At 63.1% G+C, this 18,910-nt stretch overlaps 1 protein-coding gene across 7 annotated transcripts; it reads left to right on the top strand.

Annotated features, from left to right (window-relative positions):
* The first annotated feature begins 783 nt into the window (after positions 1-783).
* Positions 784-18,603, top strand: CELF6 (CUGBP Elav-like family member 6). Of its 7 annotated transcripts, none has more exons than XM_061349907.1 (13): positions 784-1,055; positions 4,951-5,033; positions 11,193-11,241; positions 12,563-12,688; positions 13,092-13,171; positions 13,629-13,772; positions 14,116-14,260; positions 14,340-14,489; positions 14,687-14,749; positions 15,566-15,646; positions 15,744-15,887; positions 16,966-17,121; positions 17,790-18,603. In XM_061349907.1, the coding sequence occupies exons 1-12, from the start codon at positions 800-802 to the stop codon at positions 17,091-17,093; spliced, it is 1,449 nt and encodes a 482-aa protein (XP_061205891.1). In that variant the 5' UTR covers positions 784-799; the 3' UTR covers positions 17,094-17,121; positions 17,790-18,603. The 7 variants fall into 7 exon arrangements, with proteins under 7 accessions (XP_061205891.1, XP_061205892.1, XP_061205890.1 ...); XM_061349908.1 differs by having other exon boundaries at positions 12,560-12,688; positions 14,125-14,260; XM_061349906.1 differs by having other exon boundaries at positions 12,560-12,688.
* Positions 18,604-18,910: the final 307 nt, after the last annotated feature.

The raw sequence follows: 18,910 nt of genomic DNA, 5'->3' as shown, positions 1-18,910 counted from the left end.
GCTTGCTCATGCTTGCATGCACGAACCCAGGCTCACACGTGCTCGCACATGCCTGCACACGCGTGCCAGTGTGCTGAGGAACTCCCCCCTGCCCAGCCCTGCTGCTTCTCTGGGAGTAATTAATTAACAACCATGCCAGGTATTAAAGCCGTTTGGCCTAATTACAGATGTTTCGGGGTGACACAAGGTCCATTGAGGCGAAAACCGCGACAAAGCGCCAAAATCGTCCCTTTTCGTCGTGTTTGGGTGTTTAAATCCCGCCTAAGGTGGGTGTTCACTCTGGAACCTACTGAGGGCCACTGGGGGGTGACGGCAGGAGGCGGCTCAGCCTCTTGGCCAGCGCCGCTTCGGGTGGCGGGGGGTGATGGGGATGACGGGGTGTGACGGGGGGTGACGGGGTGTGACGGGGGGTGACGGGGTGTGACGGGGGTGACGGGGTGTGACGTGGGGTGTGACGGAAGCCAGAGCGCGATGGGGCAGAAGCGGCTGGGGTCGGCCCGGCAGGGGGCAGTAGTAGGCGGAGCCGGGGTCCCCCGCGCGGCGGCCGGCCTCCCCTCTCCTGATTGGCCGCCGCTGCCTCATTATGCTAATGACCTGCGTCTCGCCGGGGCCAGCCTGCTGACGTCACCAGCCCGCGGGTTGTTGGTGGGGGGGGGCAGTGCCCGTGAGCGGAGAGGCCCGGGCCGAGCCGAGCGGTTCCGAGCGGTTCCGAACGGCGCCGAGCGGGGCGGGGCGGGGCGGGGCGGGGCGGCGGGCGCCTCCCGCAGCGGCGGCGGCGGCGGCGGCGGCGGAGCGGGCCATGGCCGCGGCGGGCAGCGGCGTGGCGGCGGCGGCGGAGGCGGGCGCGGCGTTCAGCACCGCGAACAGCGGCCGGGTGAACGGGCTGAGCCGCCCGCCCGGCGCCATCGCCATGAAGGATCACGACGCCATCAAGCTCTTCGTGGGGCAGATCCCGCGTAACCTGGAGGAGAGCGACCTCAAGCCGCTCTTCGAGGAGTTCGGCCGCATCTACGAGCTCACCGTGCTCAAGGACCGCTTCACCGGCATGCACAAAGGTACCGGGGGCTCCGAGCCCGCCGGCGGGGCGCGACCGGGGGGGGGGGGGCAGAGGTGGGACACCCGGAGGGGGGCTCCCCTCGGGTCGGACGCGCTGAGGTGCAGCAGCCAAGGTCTGAGTACCCCTGAGGTGGGCACCCTGGTACGGGATGTCCCAGAGGCGGGGGTACCCCCGCGGTGAGGGGGAACACCTCTGAGGGGGAGCACCCAAATATGGAGCACCCTTGAAGTGGAGTTATCCTCAGACCGGAGGTACCCCCGAAGGTGGGGATACCCCTGATGTGAAGGGGTCCCTGAGCTGGAGGTGGAGGTGTGCTGGAGGTGGGGTACCCTGGTATGGGGTACCCCTGAGGTGGAGGCACTGGTATGGTCACCCTGGTATGGTCACCCTGGTATGAGGCACCCCTGAGGCGGAGGTACCCCTGAGGTGGGGACACTCAGGTGTGGGGCATCCTGGTTTGTGACCCCCCTGAGTGTGAGGTACCCCTGAGGCAGAAGGCACCCACGTAAGGTGGAGGTACTGCTGGGATGGGGACCCCTGCCTGAGGCGGGGGCACCTGCCCGGGGTTTGGGTCCCTGCCTGGGGTGAGGAGCTGCAGCTGGCCTGGGGACACCCCTGCGGTCAGAGCACCCCAGGGCTACAGCACCCCAGTGGGGTTTAGGACATGTGCCTGGACTGGGGACACCTCTGGCATCAGGGCACCCACCTGGGATCCAGGCACCCACTGCGGATGGGGGCACCCACCTGGGATCCAGGCACCCACTGCAGATGGGGGCAAACATTTGGGGTACAGGCAGCCACTGCGGATGGGGGCACCCAGTTGGGATGCAGGCACCCACTGCGGATGGGGGCACCCACCTGGGATACAGGCACCCACTGCAGATGGGGGCACCCACCTGGGATACAAGCACCCACTGTGGATGGGGGCAAACATTTGGGGTACAGGCAGCCACTGCGGATGGGGGCACCCACCTGGGATCCAGGCACCCACTGCGGATGGGGGCACCCACCTGGGATCCAGGCACCCACTGCAGATGGGGGCACCCACCTGGGATACAAGCACCCACTGCGGATGGGGGCAAACATTTGGGGTACAGGCAGCCACTGCGGATGGGGGCACCCAGTTGGGATGCAGGCACCCACTGCGGATGGGGCACCCAGTTGGGATACAGGCACCCACTGCGGATGGGGGCACCCACCTGGGATACAGGCACCCACTGCGGATGAGGGCACCCATTTGGGATATAGGCACCCACTGCGGATGGGAGCACACATTTGGGATACAGGCACCCACTGCGGATGGGAGCACACATTTGGGATACAGGCACCCACTGCGGATGGGAGCACACATTTGGGATACAGGCACCCACTGCGGATGGGGGCACCCAGTTGGGATACAGGCACCCACTGCGGATGGGGGAACCCACTGTGGATGGGGGCACCCACCTGGGATACAGGCTGTCACTGTGGATGGGAGCACCCGTTTGGGGTACAGGCACCCACTGTGGATGGGGGCACCCATTTGGGATACAGGCATCCACTGCGGATGGGGGACACACATTTGGGATACAGGCACCAACTGCGGATGGGGGCACCCATTTGGGATACGGGCACCCACTGTGGATGGAGGCACCCACTGCGGATGGGGGACACACATTTGGGATACAGGCACCCTCTGTGGATGAAGGCACCCACCTGGAATACAGGCACCCACTGCGGATGGGGGCACCCACCTGGGATACAGGCACCCACTACGGATGGGGCACCCACCTGGGATACAGGCACCCACTGTAGATGGAGGCACCTATATGGGATACAGGCACCCACTGTGGATGGAGGCATCTATATGGGGATACAGGCACCCACTGCGGATGGAGGCACCCATTTGGGATACAGGCACCTACTGCAGATGGAGGCACCCATTTGGGATACAGGCACCCACTGCGGATGGAGGCACCCATTTGGGATACAGGCACCCACTGCGGATGGAGGCAGCAGGCCTCTGAGAGCCGGCAGGACCAGGGCTGCCCGGCTGCACCTGGCACAGGGAGCACAGCACCCGAGCAGAGGCAATGCCAAGGGGCTCATGTGTGCACTGCTGAGGTCTCTATGGAACCCCCCCCATAAGCCAGGGTCTGTGGCACTGAAGCAGGGTCAGGGTACCCTGGGTGTCACCCGGACAGGATCCTCCTCGCCCTGTCACCGAGCCCCCGTGCCACGGGCAGTGCCCACATCACCGGCACTTCCTGGGAAGCTGACACTTGGTGCTTGTGGATGGTGCCCCCCGGCCGCCTGGACCACACCATTCTCATCACCGCGCCCTCCAGAATGTCCCCGGACTGGCACAAACAACGGGGTTCACACCTCACCAGGGCCCCCGGCGCCTCCTCCAGCACGGGCTTCAACTGCTGCGGCCCAGCCACACGCTTGAGCTGCGGATGTTCCTCTCATCTGAGCACCATCCTTCCTCCCGGCGAGCCTCCGGAGCGGGACCGCTCCGGCCCCAGCCCTCCCAGCTCCTCCGGAACGCCTGGGCACCGGTCACGTTGTTGCCTGTAGGGGAAATGGGGAAGAAAACGAAGGAATAAAGAGCGGCGAGGAGGAAGCCAACACGATTCCGGATGGTAAACACTGGAAATGGCACCGGGGCTGACGCGAGCTGCTGCGCTGACCTCCCCTCTCCACCCGCAGTGGGATAATGTTTAACCAGGGGGATCTCTCCTTGCTCCCCGCGAGGGTTGATGTCCCCAGCACCCTGCGGCGGGCGGGGGACCCTGTCCCTCGGTGTCCCCCCCGCACCACTGTCGTGCTCCCTCCCCTCCCAGGCACGCTGATTGTACTTATTAAGAGTTATTAATACTTAATCAGCTGGCGGATTTAATTGTGCCAATATTAAAAATGCATCAATGTCAATTTTATTCATTAAATATTTACTTTGTTGAAGGGAAACTGTTTTGCTGCTGTTTTAATATCACTTTCAGGCACTTTTGGATGTGACCCCAGCAAACTGGGGGGGAGCCCTCAGGGAGGGAGCAGTGTGGTGGTGGCACAGGGACCGGGATGTTCCCGCAGGGATGGAGAGGACCGGACCCGGTCCCTAGGGCTTGCTCATCGCCAGCTCTGGGCGAATGAGTGGCGTGGCAGAGTGAGTCAGCGTGGGAAAACCTCACCCCAGGCGTATTCCTGGTTCCCAAAGCGCCAGGATGTCGGAGGAGCCGTGCCTCATCCCGAGGAGGATGCTCGGAGCTGGGAGCAGCGCGGCACCCAGCCAGGATGCGAGGCCTCCCCGGATGCCTGGAGATCTGCTTCCCTGAGGCTTCGGCTGCAGCTTCCCCCCGAGCGCCGCTGCTGCCCGTGTGCTGCTGCTCCTGCTCTGCTCCTTCCTCCATCCCACTGCTCCAGCTCCCATCCTGTTTCGGGGCTCAGCTCTGGCCCTGCTGGTGGCGGTGCCCTCTTGGGTGCCACGGTGCCAGGGTGCTGGATGTGATGGTGCTGGGTCCCAGGGTGCCACAGTGCTGGGGTGCTGGGTGCCAGTGAACTGGAGATGACAGTGCTGGGTGCCAGGGTGGCATGGTGCTGGACATGATGGTGCCGAGGTGCTGAGTGCCAGGATGCCAACAGCACTGGGTGCTGGACATTATGGTGCCAGGGTGCCACAGTGATGGACATGACAGCGCCACGATGCAGGGGTGCTGGATGCCACCTTGCTGGAGCGCTGGGTGTCGCAGTACTGGTGTGCGTGGTGCTGGATATCAGAGTCCCAGGGTGCTGGATGCCACAGTGCCACAGTGCCGGGGTAGGAGGGTGCTGGGTGCCCCAGTGCCACATTTGTGTGCCTGGGGCTGTGCATCAGGACCAGGCCGAACACTGACCCTGTCTCCCGGTCTCCACAGGCTGTGCCTTCCTCACCTACTGCGCCCGCGACTCGGCCCTGAAGGCGCAGAGCGCCCTGCACGAGCAGAAGACGCTGCCGGGGGTGAGTGACACCGGGGTGAGCTGGGGCAGGGCATGGGGACGGGGACGGGGACCTGGGGTGCGGGAGCAGGAGCCGCTTCCAGCGGCCGCAAACCGAGGCATCGATTTTGCTGGCTCCCGCGTGTGCTGCGCTTTCTGTGGGCTCCGACCTCCCGAGCTTAACAAAGTGAAAATAAATATTTAATTATTCGCCTAAATAAAAATCAATAGGGCCGCTGCTTGGCTGGGAAAGCGCCGGGCCCCGGGAATATCCATCCCTGCCTCGGGAGCGCTGAGCTGACGGAGCAGGACGAGGGTCATGTCCTGAGCCGCGCTCTCACCGATGGTTTAGCGCAGCAGTAGGTTTGAGGTTTAACAGCCCGCTTTGGCACCCTAAAGGGTGCAGATTCCAGCCCTGCCTATGGGCACAGGGTTGGGACCTGCCTTCATCCCTTCTCATCACACGCTCTGTGTGTGTACACGCATGTGCAAGGTGTATGGTCGCTGTAGCTGCTCACTTCTCACCCTGCACCCCTGGTACGCAGGGTGAGCACAGGGGTGCTCGCAGGTGGGGGTGTGGGCACGTTCCCATGTGGAGGACATGCCTGTGCACACCCCTCTGTGCAGGTGTGCATGCAGCGGTGCAGGGTGTGCATCCGCCGGGGCACACAGCCGCTGCAAGTGTGCACACCCCTGTGCTTGTTGTGCTCGCACCCCTGTGCCTATGCACAGCGCTGTAGCTGTGCCCCCCCTTGTGCTTGTGCCCACACCCCTGCAAGCTCGTGCATGGCTCCTCTGCACACCCCTCTATGTGCACACCTCTCTCTGCTTCTGTTTACACCCCCGTGTGCTTGTACATGCGCCCCTGGGCTTATGCACACCCCCTGTAGCTGTGTACACCCTCCGTGATCATGCTTATACCCACATGTGCCTCTTCACACTGCTTTACAGTTGTGCACTCCCCATGTATCTGTGCACACCCCTCTGTGCTTGTACACACACCCCTGTGCTCATGCTTCTGCACACCAGTGTGTGCTTCTCCTCACACCCCTCTGCCTGTGCACAACCCCATGTGCTTGTGCACACCCGTCTGGATTTGTCCACATTCTCTTATACTTGTGCACACCCCTCTGATTGTGCATAGCTGTGTGTGCCTGTGAACACTTCCATGTAGTGGTGACAGCCATGTATGCTTGTACTCACACCTGTACCTGTGCTCACACCGCTGTACCTGTGCTCATACCCCTGTACCTGTGCTCATACCCCTGTACTTGTGCTTACCCTGTACATGTGCTCCCACCCTTGTACCTGTGCTCACACCAGTGTACCTGTGCTCATGCTGTACCTGTACTCACACTATACCTGTGCTCATACCCCTGTACCTGTGCTCACACTGTACCTGTGCTCACACCGTACCTGTGCTCATACCCCTGTACCTGTGCTCACATCCCTGTACGTCTGCTCATGCTGCACCTGTGCTCACCTATACCTGTGCTCACATCCCTGTACCTGTGCTCATATCCCTGCACCTGTGTTCACCTGTACCTGTGCTCACCCTGTACCTCTGCTCACGCTGTACCCGTGCTCACCTGTACCTGTGCTCACCTGTACCTGTGCTCGTGTCCCCGTGTGTACCCCACTCCGGACAGGCCCCGCCCCCGGCGCGTCTTGGGGGCGTGTCCAGGCTCGGAGGGGGCGTGTCCCGACAGAAGCCCCTCCCCTCGGCTCGGCTCGGCCCGGCTCGATTCGGCTCGGCTCGGCTCGGCGGGGCTGCAGCCGCCCCTCCTCCCGCCCCGCCTCCCGCGCGCCGTTGCGCGAGGCGAGCCGAATCGGGCCGGACCGAGCCGAGCCGAGCCGAACAGAACCGAATCGAACCGAGATCCCTCGCCGGGTCCGGCCGGCCCGAGCCGAACCGAGCCGAGCGGAGCCGAGCCGGGCCGGGCCGGGCCGGGCCATGCAGCTGCCGCAGGTGCCGGCGCCCGGGCCGCGGCCGCCCGTGCTGTGGGTGCCCGCCGGGTCCAAGATCCTCTGCATCGAGGTAGGGCCCCGCCTTTGTCTCCACCGGCTCGGGCCGGGGTCTGCACCCGCGGGTGCTCGCAGGCGGGCAGCGATGGGGGTGATGGTGAGGGCGGTGGATGTGCGGCCGGGGATGGGGTGTTGGCGGGGGGGGTGTATTTGCACCAGGGGATGTGGTGTGTGAGTGCGGGTGATGGTGAGGAGGGTGCATCTGCACCCAGGGATGAGGTGGCTGTGCTGGGAGGGCGGTTGTTGGTGATGAGGGTGTATTTGCACGCAGGGATGAGGGTTGTGTGTGTTGCTGTATCTGCATCCAGGGATGGAGAGGGTGTTGGCAGTGGGGTGTTGGTGAAGGGGGTGTATCTGCACGCAGAGATGCTCTGTGTGTGAGTGTGGGTGTTGGTGAGGAGGGTGTATCTGCACCCAGGAACGGTGTGCGGTGGGGGTGGTGGTGAGCAGGGTGTATTTGCAGGCAGGGGTGGAGTGTGTGCATGCCTGTGTTGGTGAAGAGGGTACATCTGCACCCAGGGATGGGCTTGTTTGTGTGTTGGCTGGAGGGTGTATTTTTCCACCGGGTGTCGTGTGTGTGGTTGCAGGTGTGCAAAGGGATGTGCTGGGGTGGGGGGGTGTTGCACCCACACGTGGTGCAGGGGTGCGTGCGTGCATTGGCAGGGGCACAGTTTTGCCCCGGGGGTGTGCACAGGAGCGGTTGCACCCAGGGATGGTGAGTGTGCGAGCGTGCCGGTGTCTCTGTGTGTGTGTGTGTGTGTCAGCGGGTGCTGATTGTGCGCCCGGCGCTGGGCTGGGGGTGTGCGTGGGCCTGGAGGTGGCGGTGCTGGGGGGGTGTGCACGTGTGTGTGTGTGCGCGCCCGCTGGGTGTGAGCAGGAGCACGTGTGTGCATGCGGGTGTTGCTGGGCTCCCACATTGTGCGCAGGGCTCAGGTGTATGGGGATGGGTTGTGGGTGCTGCAGGGGGGTGTCCAGCACCGGGTGTCCGCAGCGCTGCCAGGGACCCACTGTGGGTCCCACTGCTGCAGTGGGGAAACTGAGGCAAGGGGTGTTGTGTTCCTGCCTGCCCCGGGGGTGTGTGTCTGTGGGTGTGCGGGATCCACACTGCAGGGAGGGCGCTGTGGGTGTTAGGTGGGGGTGCGGGTGCTCATGAGGACTCGGGTGTGCGGTGTAGGGGTGTTGTGTGCGGGTGTACCCTGGGCTGGCCTGGGGCGGGTGTGTGGCTGCACGTGGGTGAGCAGTGGTGCTGGGGCTGGTGTACGCTGTGTGGGTGCGAGGTGCGGGTTATGCAGGGGGTGCTGAGGCGAGCGTGCCACTGTGGGTGGGTGTGCGTGGATGGAGGTTGCATGTGCTGTGTGTGGCGCTGCGGTTGTGCTCAGGGGTGTGCGGCTGTAGGGGGTGTGTGGTTGTGCGTGGGGGGGTGCTGGGGTGGTTGCGCGCCTGCGCAGGGCTGTGCAGTGATGCGACTGTCCCCAGCCCGGCTGTGCCCTGTCGCCGTGAGTGCAACCCCAGGACTACGGCAGGGTGTTCCCGTGATGGCAGGCTGTTGCTGTGCTGGGAGGCTGCCTGTACCCAAGTGCCTGTCTCCCTGCACTGGGTGTTGGCTGCCTGGAGGTCCTCAGGGTGATGCAGGCAACAGCCCCCCACAGGCACCCGCTGCTCCAGCATCACCCAGCGCCTCCACCTCGGCTCACTCGGGTGCGCAGTGGCCCCATGGGTGCACCGGCTGTTGGCTGCAAGGAGGAGGGTGACCCCGAGGAAGGAGCTCTACCCCCTGCCCAGGCTACTGGGGGGGCTCCGAATTTGGGTGGGGGACAGTGACAGTGCCCGAGCAGTCAGGAGGTGGTTCAGAAACCGATGGTGACCCCCTTGGCTGTTTCACTGTGGTGGTGTGGCCGTGGGGTGCCATAGCTGGGGCTCTGTGGGGCACCCGCGGGTGCTGGTGGGTGGTGGGACACCCCAGACAGGATCTTCGGTGACACTGGGTGCATCGGCACGGCCCTGGGGTGTGTGAGGATGGGGGGGAAATGGGTGAGCACTGGGGGTTGGATGTGTGAGTGCTGTGGGGTGGTAAGGTGGGTGGTGGGGAGAGGGGGATGAATGGGCAGGTGTGAGGGTGCTGCGGGGGTAGATGGATCATGGATGGATGGGTGGATGGATGGATGGGTGGATGGATGGATGGATGGGTGTTGGGGGTATGGATGGGTGCTATGGTCATAGATGGGTGTTATGGTGATGGGTGTTGGGGAATGAATGGGTGAATCTTGGGGAAAGATGGGTGGATGGGTGATTGTGGGTGTCAGGGAGGGCTGGGTGGATGGATGGATGGATGAATGGATGGATGGATGGATGGGTGTTGGGGGTATGGGTGGGTGCTATGGTCATAGGTGGGTGTTATGGTGATGGGTGTTGGGGGATGAATGAGTGAATCCTGGGGGAAGATGGGTGGATGAGTGATTGTGGGTGTCAGGGAGGGCTGGGTGGATGGGTGGATGGATGGATGGATGGGTAGGTGTCAGCGGGTGGATGGATGGGTGTCAGGGGCAGGGGGAGATGGCTGGGTGGTTGGTTGGGTGCCAGGAGTAGGATGGAGGCCTGTTGGGCAGTGGTGGGTGACTGTGTGGGTGCTGTGGGGACAGATGGAGAGGTGGGCACCACCCCCCTGTGCCCAGTAGGGGTCTGGGTGCCCACATCATCTGCCTTGCCATGGGAGCTGGCGCCGGGGGCACCCTGGGTGGGAAGGGGGTGATGCCGGGGGTACCAAGCCCCTTTTCCAGGGGTGTCCCCAGGCCGGGGCCGTTCGTCCCGGCGCGGTGCAGGGCCCTGGGGAAGGTGAGCTGGTCCCTGAGGTCTGACATTTATAAACATCAGCTGCTCCCGGAGAATCAATACAGTTTAATAACCGGCGAGCGGAGACGGGAGACACATCAAAATGACACTCTGCGGCTCCCTAAATGTTATTCTAAATCATCCTCGCTGCCTTTATTGCATTAAGCACACAGCAGCAGGCCTGGAAATATATTCCATCGGAGGCCATGCACTGGGAAATGGGACTGGTGGGTCAGCGGATGGGGGCAGCTCACCCACCCAAAATTGGGGTTCCGTCCCCCTGGCTGCAGCAGGGGCATGGGGACAGGGGGATGCTGGTTCTGCTGTCACAGCCTCCTGGCTTTGGGGTGAGCCCTGCTGCAGGGGATGGGCGGATGCCTGAGGGACGGGTGACACGAGGGCAGCCGGGTGGCCCCATGTCCCTCGGTGGCTCCTGGGGACTCGGTCCCCTCCCTGGACCATCCCTGGCTCTGCGCTGACATTTCTCCCTGCGTTTCCCTGGAGACGAGACGGTTGCTGTGGAAACCTCCCTCCTCCTCTTCCTTATCCATCCTCTTCCTCACCCTGGGATGGGAGGGGGGCCCTGGTGCTGCCCTTACCCAGCCCCTACATTTATTGCCCCCTCCATGGGTGCACAGGGGGACCCCGGGGTGGGGGTACCCACCCGTGTGCGTGCTCGAGCCGTGTACGTGTGCGCACACACCCGCCCCATCATGCGTGACATCCTGCCGTTGCCGTGACGACCCCATCGAGCACATGGCTCTGGTTCTGCAGCATCGCGGGGGAAGCATGCTTGTTGCCATAGAAACGGCCGTAATTGTAGCGTTTTTCAGCTAAAAGAGGGGGGAAAAAAAGGAGGGGGAGAGAGGAGGAGAAATGGCTCCGCGGGGCAGCGGGCCAGGGGTGTGCCTGGCGTGTCCCGCTGCACACGCATGTCACACCCGCGGGTCCGCACGCCGGTGACGCACGGTAGGAGCCCGGAATTGGGTGGGAGTGAGGCACAGGGCCGCGGTGGTGGCGGTGCTGCCAGGCTGGCCGGGTGCTGCTGCTGCCTCTGCAGTCCTTTGCAGTCGAGGAAAGCGGGCAGGCGGCCAAGGCTGGCACCGGCGGCCCGCGGGCGCCTGCGGCACCGGGTGCCCATCCTCGGGTGCCCGTCCCCGGGGCCGCAGCATCGCCCTGTGCCCATGAGCCCTGGCTCTGTTCTTGCAGGTCCCTTCCATGCTCCCTGTGCCAGGCTGGGGCCCAATCCTGGCATTCCCCATGGGAAGGGGTGGGGAGGGGGGCACGGCACCACCACTGACCGCCCGCTCCCGCTTGTGTGTTGCAGATGAACCGCCCCATCCAGGTGAAGCCGGCCGACAGCGAGGGCCGAGGAGGTAGGTGCCCCCTTCCCCAGCTGCCCAGTGTAGACAGGGGGTCAGGGCCACCCAGGGGTGGCAGCGGGCACGGTGGCATCATGGAGGCTGCCGTGGGGAGGTTTGTTTGCAGAGGAACCCCCGGAGGAGCTGCCTGTGCTGGTGGCATCCAAACCCAAGTGCAAAATGAATGTGATCTCGGCTCTCCCTGCCTGCCCAGCTCGAGAGAGCATCTTGGTGTCATGCTGGGAGCATCCTGACGTCACGCCAGGAGCATCCCAATGTCATACCAGGAGCATCCCGACATCTGACAGCCCCTTTGCCTATCAAACAGCCCAGTTATCCGCCCACAGCTGACTGTGGGGACCCTGCAGAGCTGGGGTGCAGGAAGGAGTCAGCCACGCATGGCCTGAGCCCCTCTCCAACAGAAGCTGCCACCTCCCTCCCCCAGGTTCTCCATGGGGCTGTGCTGCTTCCAGGCTGAGTCAATCATCTGGGCAAACCTGCAGGAACTGGATCAAGCCCCCCAGCGTCACTGGTGCCGAGGGCTGGGAGCACTGGGATGCTTGCATGGGGCCGCTGGCCCTGGTGGGGGGACAGCTGGGATAGATGTCCCCCTGTTAACACCCCGCTCTTAAACACACCACGAGGGACCTGCCCGCTTCCCGAGTGTCACTGGTGAAGGGTTAAGGATGGATGGGGCAGTTTGGGTGCCCAGCTCCGGCCCCCTGCCCTGGGCAGCAGCGCTGCCCCCAGCCGCCCTGCCTGGGGGATGGTTCATGGTTAACGGAGAGCACAGGAGCCCAGTTCCCTGAGCTGATTCTCCCAGTTCCTTAACGGGCGGAGCATTAACTGCCTGCTGCCATTATTTATGTATTGCTGGCCGGGCTCGTGACAGGGCTCCTTATTCTCTTTGTCAAATGCCACCAGCGTGCGGCGGGAGCGTGCGCCCGCGCCAGACGGATGCTGCTAATAACCGTGACCCCTCATTATTTACTGTCCCTCCCCTCGGGGCTGGGTTATGGATGTCCCCCGGGCACGGCCCCGGCTCTGGGCTCTCCAGCCGGTCGATCACAGGAACGCAGTCGCTGCTGGTTTGTGGCTCTCTTTGTTTCCCAGCCACAGCGGTGCCGGGGGAGCTGGGAACAGCCCCGGCTCCGGGCCCTCAGGAGGCTCTTTCCCAGCGTCACCCCTCCGCAGTCTCCCTGCCGGGGAGGTTTTCCCACCCGGAGCCGGGTGTAGGATGGAGGTGATAAACCCCGCACCGTGGCTGCCGGATCGGCGGTGCCGGCGTTACCCGGCGCTTCCTGCGTCCCAACGGGCTGGGTTTTGCTTTTAGAAGACAGGAAGCTCTTTGTGGGCATGCTGGGGAAGCAGCAGAGCGAGGACGACGTCCGGCGCCTCTTCGAGCCCTTCGGCCAGATTGAGGAGTGCACCATCCTGCGGGGGCCCGATGGAGCCAGCAAAGGTGGGCAGCGGGGTGAGCACGGTGCGGTGGGCACGGTGGGGTGGGCACGGTGCAGTGGGCACGGTGCAGTGGGCACAGTGTGGTGAGCACGGTGCGGTGAGCATGGTGTGGTGGGCATGGTGCAGTGGGCACGGTGCGGTGGGCACAGTGTGGTGAGCACGGTGCGGTGAGCACAGTGCAGTGAGCACAGTGCAGTGGGCACAGTGGGGTGAGTGCGGTGCAGTGAGCATGGTGAGGTGGGCACAGTGCGGTGAGCACAGTGGGTTGAGCACAGTGGGGTGAGCACAGAGGGGTGAGCACAGTGGGGTGAGCACAGAGGGGTGAGCACAGTGTTGTGAGCAGGCAGCACTGGCTCCTGCAGCACCCGAGTCCAACCTCTCCCATGTCCTCTCCCTGCCTTTAGGTTGTGCCTTTGTGAAGTACGGCAGCCACGCCGAGGCACAGGCTGCCATCAACAGCCTGCACGGCAGCCAAACCATGCCGGTAAGTGCAGGCTCTCACCCTGCCCTGTCCGACCCCGTGCTGCCTGCATAATCCAATCCCCAGCTCATTTGATCCTCTGTCTAATTGGATCAAAATCCTACAGACCAGCAGTTTGTTGGCCAGATCACCCCGAGGTTCCTCCTTGCCCGGGCACCGGGGATGGTGCTCAGGGCTAATTCCCTCCCCGCTGCAGAAAGGGGCTCTTTAATTACCGCCGAAGGTCAAAACTGTGAATGGGGAGGGGAAACGGGAGCGGAGGTCAGGGAGCCGCCGGGAGAAGCACCGGCTATAATTAAACCTCGCATCGATTGCTGGCCGCTGCTGCCAAGGCGGCAGCATCCCGAGGGCTGAGGATGCTGCAGCCGCTGCGCGCCGGAGGGTCCCTCCTGGAGCAGGGACACGTCCCGGGGGGCATCGCCGGGGTCCTGCCCTCAGCCCCATGTTCCCCCCGTCCCAGGGCGCCTCCTCCAGCCTGGTGGTGAAGTTTGCGGACACGGACAAGGAGAGGACCCTGCGGCGGATGCATCAGATGGCCGGGCAGCTGGGCATCTTCAACCCCATGACCATCCAGTTCGGAGCCTACGGGGCCTACACGCAAGCGGTAGGAGCTGGGGCCGGCCAGGACCTGGGGGTTTTGGGGAGTCCCGTGGTGGTGGTGGTGGTTGTGCCTGCAGAAGCCTGCATGGGATTGTATCGGTGCCGGTGAATGCCGATGCCCATCAGGGTTGGTGCATCCCCATTTATGGGCACCACAGAGGGTTTCACCCCCTCAGGTGAGGACGGAGGGGGCAAAGGTCCCATGTATCACCTTTTCTAGTGTCCCTGTCCCATGGTGGCATCCATCCCTCGTGTGTGGGTGCAAAGAGGGCGATGCTGATTTATCCTCCTGCGCCCCCTTCTCTCTGCCTCTCTCTTCTCCCTTTCCCCCCCTTTCTTTCCTTAAGATCATGCAGCAGCAGGCAGCCCTGATGGCGGCTGCGCAGGGCACCTGCCTCAACCCCATGGCTGCCATCGCGGCCGCCCAGATGCAGCAGATGGCCGCCTTCAACGTCAGCGGGCTGGTGGCCGCTCCCCTCACCCCCTCTTCAGGTACAGCCCCTCCCTGAGCCCCCCCGTCCCGCCCAGCGCCCCCATAGGGCCTCACTGACCGCTCTGTGCCATGCCGCAGGTACGAGCACTCCCCCCGGCATCAGCACGGCGCCGGTGCCCAGCATCGCCACGCCGATCGGCGTCAACGGCTTCAGCCCGCTGCCGCCGCAGACCAACGGGCAGCCCGCCTCGGAGACCATCTACACCAACGGCATCCACCCCTACCCAGGTAACCCCAGCCCTGCCCGTCCCCACCGGAGCCCGTCCGCCCTTGCCATCGCTGCCTCTGCTCTCGGCTTCTAGGGAGCGGCGGGAGCAGCTCTGCCCCCCCGCGGCCGTGCTCGGCCCGGAGCCTCCTCCCATGGGGTCTGTCCATCTGGGGCTCCCCTGGCTGATTCTCTCTTCCTTCTCCTCTTCTCTTCCCAGCTCAAAGCCCCACGGTGGCCGATCCCCTCCAGCAAGCCTACGCAGGCATGCAGCACTATGCAGGTCTCAAGCTTTGCTTTGCTTTCTTCCCTCTCTCCCCTCATTTGCTCCTCACCCTTTTCGGGGGGGGCAGGCATCAGCTTGGGGTTGAACCACAGGACTGGTGCGGTGTGCTTGGGCACGGATTAATACAGTGAGCAGCGGGTGCCGTACCCCGGCAGGATGTGCGGGGCAGCAAGGGGGGGATGCTGGTGCAGAATTCCATCCCCTGATTCCCAGCAGCACGGACGTGCTCCCAGCACAGCCCCTGTGCGGGTTTTGGGTGGACAAAAGTCAGGAGTGAGTTTGATTGCCCATGGGGGAGAGCTGGCGGCGGTACCAGGAGAGGGGGCGAGGTTTGGGCGGTGATGGAGAGCTGGCTCCATGCCGGATCCTGCTGCTGGAGACAGCCGTGGAGGCACCAAGGTACTGGAGATCCTCGGATGTTCATCGTGCTGGCCAGGGAGATGGGCCGCAGGAGGAACGGAGTCAAAGCATCCTGTGGAAGCACCTTGTGCCCGGCAGCCATTTCTTTAGGAGCACTACCAGCAATGTTCAGATTTTCCACAGAAAATCAAGTTTGGACCCCAAATTGTTGGGTTTTTCCAACCAAAAGTGCCGGCTTTCCTCAGCCTTGAGGCCGTGTTACCGCTGACCCCCCTGGGAGAGCCATTCCCACATCCTACTGTGCCAAGGGGCCGGGGCCGCACTGGGGTGGGAAGGGCAGAGCCGCAACCCCAGGGTATCAGGGGCAGCTCCATTGGGGGTGGCAGCGGGGACACCCCTGTTCCCGGCCCCGCACAGGCACCGGGGCCTCAGCGCCGCGTCTCTCTCTTGCAGCAGCGTACCCCACCGCTTACGCCCCCATCAGCCAGGCCTTCCCCCAGCAGGCGCCCATCATCCCGCAGCAGCAGCGAGAAGGTGAGGAGTTGGGGGGGGGGGTACCACAGTGGGGCTGGTGGCTCCTGCCCCCCCGTGCCCTGCGCCTGACGTGTGCCTGTCCCCTGTGTGTCCCCAGGTCCCGAGGGCTGTAACCTGTTCATTTATCACCTGCCCCAGGAGTTCGGGGACGCAGAGCTCACACAGATGTTTTTGCCTTTCGGCAACGTCATCTCTGCCAAAGTCTTTGTAGACCGTGCCACCAACCAGAGTAAATGCTTTGGTAAGTCCCGGTCTGCGGCTCTCCTTGATGTCCCACCGCAGCAGCCCAGCTCTTCCCAGTCCCCAGCTCGGGGGTCTGGGTCAACATCCCACATCAGAGGTCCAGCTCTTTTCAACATCCCAGCTCCTCCTGGGCTCCAGCTCTCCCTGATGTCCCAGCTCAGGGGTCAGTCTGGCTGTCTCCAGTGTCTGATCCCTGGGGTCCAGCTCTCCCCAGCATCCCCAGCTCAGGGGTCAGTCTGGCTGTCTCCAATGTCTGATCCCTGGGGTCCAGCTCTCCCCAGCATCCCCAGCTCAGGGGTCGCACTCTCCCCAGTGTCCCAGCCCAGGGATCCGTCTCTCCATGAATTCCAGCTCTGGGGTCTGTCTGTCCCCAACACCCCAGCTCAGAGTCTGCCTCGGGCAGCACTGACTGCCCATGGGTGCATGGTGGCTGGGGCAGTGCATCTGTCCTGGGGCCGCTGGGCAGTTCCATGCCCCACACTGTGCCAGGGCAGGACTCCCCCTCCTGCTGCCCCCTCTCCTGCTGTCCCCCATGTCCCCAGCCCAGTGCCCCTCCTGCCAGGGAGCGTTGGTCACCGCGTGCTCTGCTCCTGGGGCCAAGCATCGCCGCTGCCACCAGCCTGCTCTGGCCTCAGATCTGCCCCCCTGGTGTCCCTGGGCACCGCATCAGTCCATGGAGGCTCCATCACCTGGGTGTCCCACAGGCCCACACATCCTGTGCTGGTGTCCCCACAGACCTCACCTGGGTGTGCCTGCAGTCCCTGACACTGATAGACTCTGTTGTACCAGTGACCCCAGAGGCCCCATCACCTTGGTACCCCTGAGGACCACTCCAGCGCTCCTGTGGACTCCCTTATGCTGGTGTCCCCACAGAGTCTGTCACCTCCCTGTCCCTGCAGACCTTGATGTCCCCAGGGATGCCATCAGCTCAGTCCCCTGCCATCTGGGGCTGTGCTGCTACCCCCCTGTCCCCTCTCCCAGCGTTTCCCAAGCTGGGGCTGCCTGCAGGGTTCCATCACCTCCGTTCAGTGTCAGCCTTGGATGTTTTTGGTGACAAACCCATCCTTCGCCCCCAGGTTTCGTCAGTTTTGACAATCCGACGAGCGCTCAGGCAGCCATTCAGGCCATGAACGGCTTCCAGATCGGCATGAAGAGGCTAAAAGTCCAGCTAAAGCGGCCGAAAGATGCCAACAGACCCTACTGACCCCTGCTCAGCCTGGCCCTGCGGAGAGGTGAGGGGCACTGGGGGCCTGATGTGCCCCGGGGGACCTGGCGGTGGGGCTCTGCTTGTGCTGTGCTCCCTCCCACGGTGTCCTTGGGGGTCTGCACCCAGGACCATGCACATGTGTTTGAGTGGGGTTTGTGTCCCTGTCCCCATCCCTGTCCCCATCCCCGTTCCCATCCCTGTCCTCATCCCTGTCCCTGTCCCTGTCCCCGTCCCCATCCCTGTTCCCATCCCTGTCCCCGTTCCTGTCCCTGTTCCTGTGTCCGTTCCTGTCCTCGTCCCTGTCCCCATCCCTGTCCTCATCCCTGTCCTCATCCCTGTCCCCGTCCCCGTTCCCATCCTGACCCTGTCCCTGTCTCCGTCCCTGTCCCCGTCCCTGTCCCCATCCCTGTCCCCATCCCTGTCCCCATCCCTGTCCCCATCCCTGTCCTCATCCCTGTCCCCATCCCTGTCCTCATCCCTGTCCCCATCCTTGTCCTCATCCCTGTCCCCATCCCTGTCCTCATCCCTGTCCTCATCCCTGTCCCCATCCATGTCCCATCCTTGTCCCCATCCCTGTCCCATCCCTGTCCTCATCCCTGTCCCCATCCCTGTCCCCATCCCTGTCCCCATCCCTGTCCCCATCCCTCCTCTCCATGCCCGGGCACAGGCTGAGGCTCTGTCGCTGTTTTGCAGGTTGGGTGTCCCGGGGTGTCTGACGACTTTCCCCTTCCCCAAGTGCAGTATCCAAACCCGTAACTCTCTTTCTTTGCAACACACCCCGGAGGAGGCAGCGGAGGAGGAGCTGGAGGAGCAGTGAAGAAGAGAGCCATTCTGGTCGTAGCTTTTCTTTCCTTTTTTGATTACTTTTACCCCAAACTGGTCTTGTTTGTTACTGAACGGGAACACGAGCGAGGCGGACGAGGAAGGAGGAGAGCGACGCGGCTCCGGGGCTGAGGTTCGCCGCCGGCCGCGGGCCGGGACTCAACGCCTCCCTCGCCGGGAGACGGGCGGAGGGCAGCCGGGATCCACTCTGTGGCTGGTGGCTTTCAAAGCACTCACTCGCTGCTACCGATTTCCCAGGAGAAACGAGGAAAAGAGGCTCCAAATGGATTCTTAAACCAAAGCCGGTGGGACGGGGCCAGCCTCGGGCGCTTCACCTGGAGGATGCGTGCTTGGAAAAGGAAAAAGGAAAAGGGGCAAGATTTGCTTTTTCCCCACGTCACGGGGAGGAGAAAAGAAAAGGATCAAAGTATGTTGGACTTATAGAAGATATATATAAATAAGTATATATATATATATATCCCACGGAGCGGGGCAGCGGGACATGCGCTTCCCCTGCTTGTCACTGGCACAGGGACATAGGATTACTTGTTTCAGAGTCATATCATTCCTTAGAGTTTAGGGACCAAAGGACTATTGCTTTTTTTAAATATATCTATAAATAAATTAATTTAAAAAAAATTAAAACAAAACACACAGAAAAAAAAAAAGAAACAAAAAAAAAAAAGGGGGGGGGAGGGGAAGAAAACCAAAACAAAACATAGAAATTGAGGGGGTTAAAACCAGCTTGGGTGGGATCTGCTGCGGGCGCTCCCGGATGCTCGCGGCTGGGAGGGGGGGCTGCGGGATGGGGAGGGTTTGGGGCTGCGGTGGCTCCCGCAGGGAGCGGAGCCGGTCGGAGCCCTCGGTCGCTGCGGTTCTTGGTGGCTTCAGGGGGGGGGGGGGGGAGGGGGGGTTGGGGGGGGGGTTCAGGTTTTTTTTCAGCCAAAAACAAAACAAAACAACAACAAAAAAGAGGAAAATGTGAGGTTTCG

The sequence above is a fragment of the Neopsephotus bourkii genome, unplaced genomic scaffold (genome assembly GCF_033783945.1).
Source record: "Neopsephotus bourkii isolate Nb327-2 ecotype Australia unplaced genomic scaffold, CSIRO-AGI_Nbou_v1 NB_463, whole genome shotgun sequence".
NCBI lineage: Eukaryota > Metazoa > Chordata > Aves > Psittaciformes > Psittacidae > Neopsephotus > Neopsephotus bourkii.
This window is presented reverse-complemented; position numbering and strand designations above follow the sequence as displayed.

Excerpts from the sequence above, each read along its gene's own strand:
- CELF6 (XM_061349906.1), top strand. The coding sequence starts at position 800 with ATGGCCGCGGCGGGCAGCGGCGTGGCGGCGGCGGCGGAGGCGGGCGCG. Across the intron at positions 14,490-14,686 it reads CGGCATCCACCCCTACCCAG|CTCAAAGCCCCACGGTGGCC; the intron begins GTAACCCCAGCC and ends TTCTCTTCCCAG. Across the intron at positions 15,647-15,743 it reads CCCGCAGCAGCAGCGAGAAG|GTCCCGAGGGCTGTAACCTG; the intron begins GTGAGGAGTTGG and ends GTGTGTCCCCAG.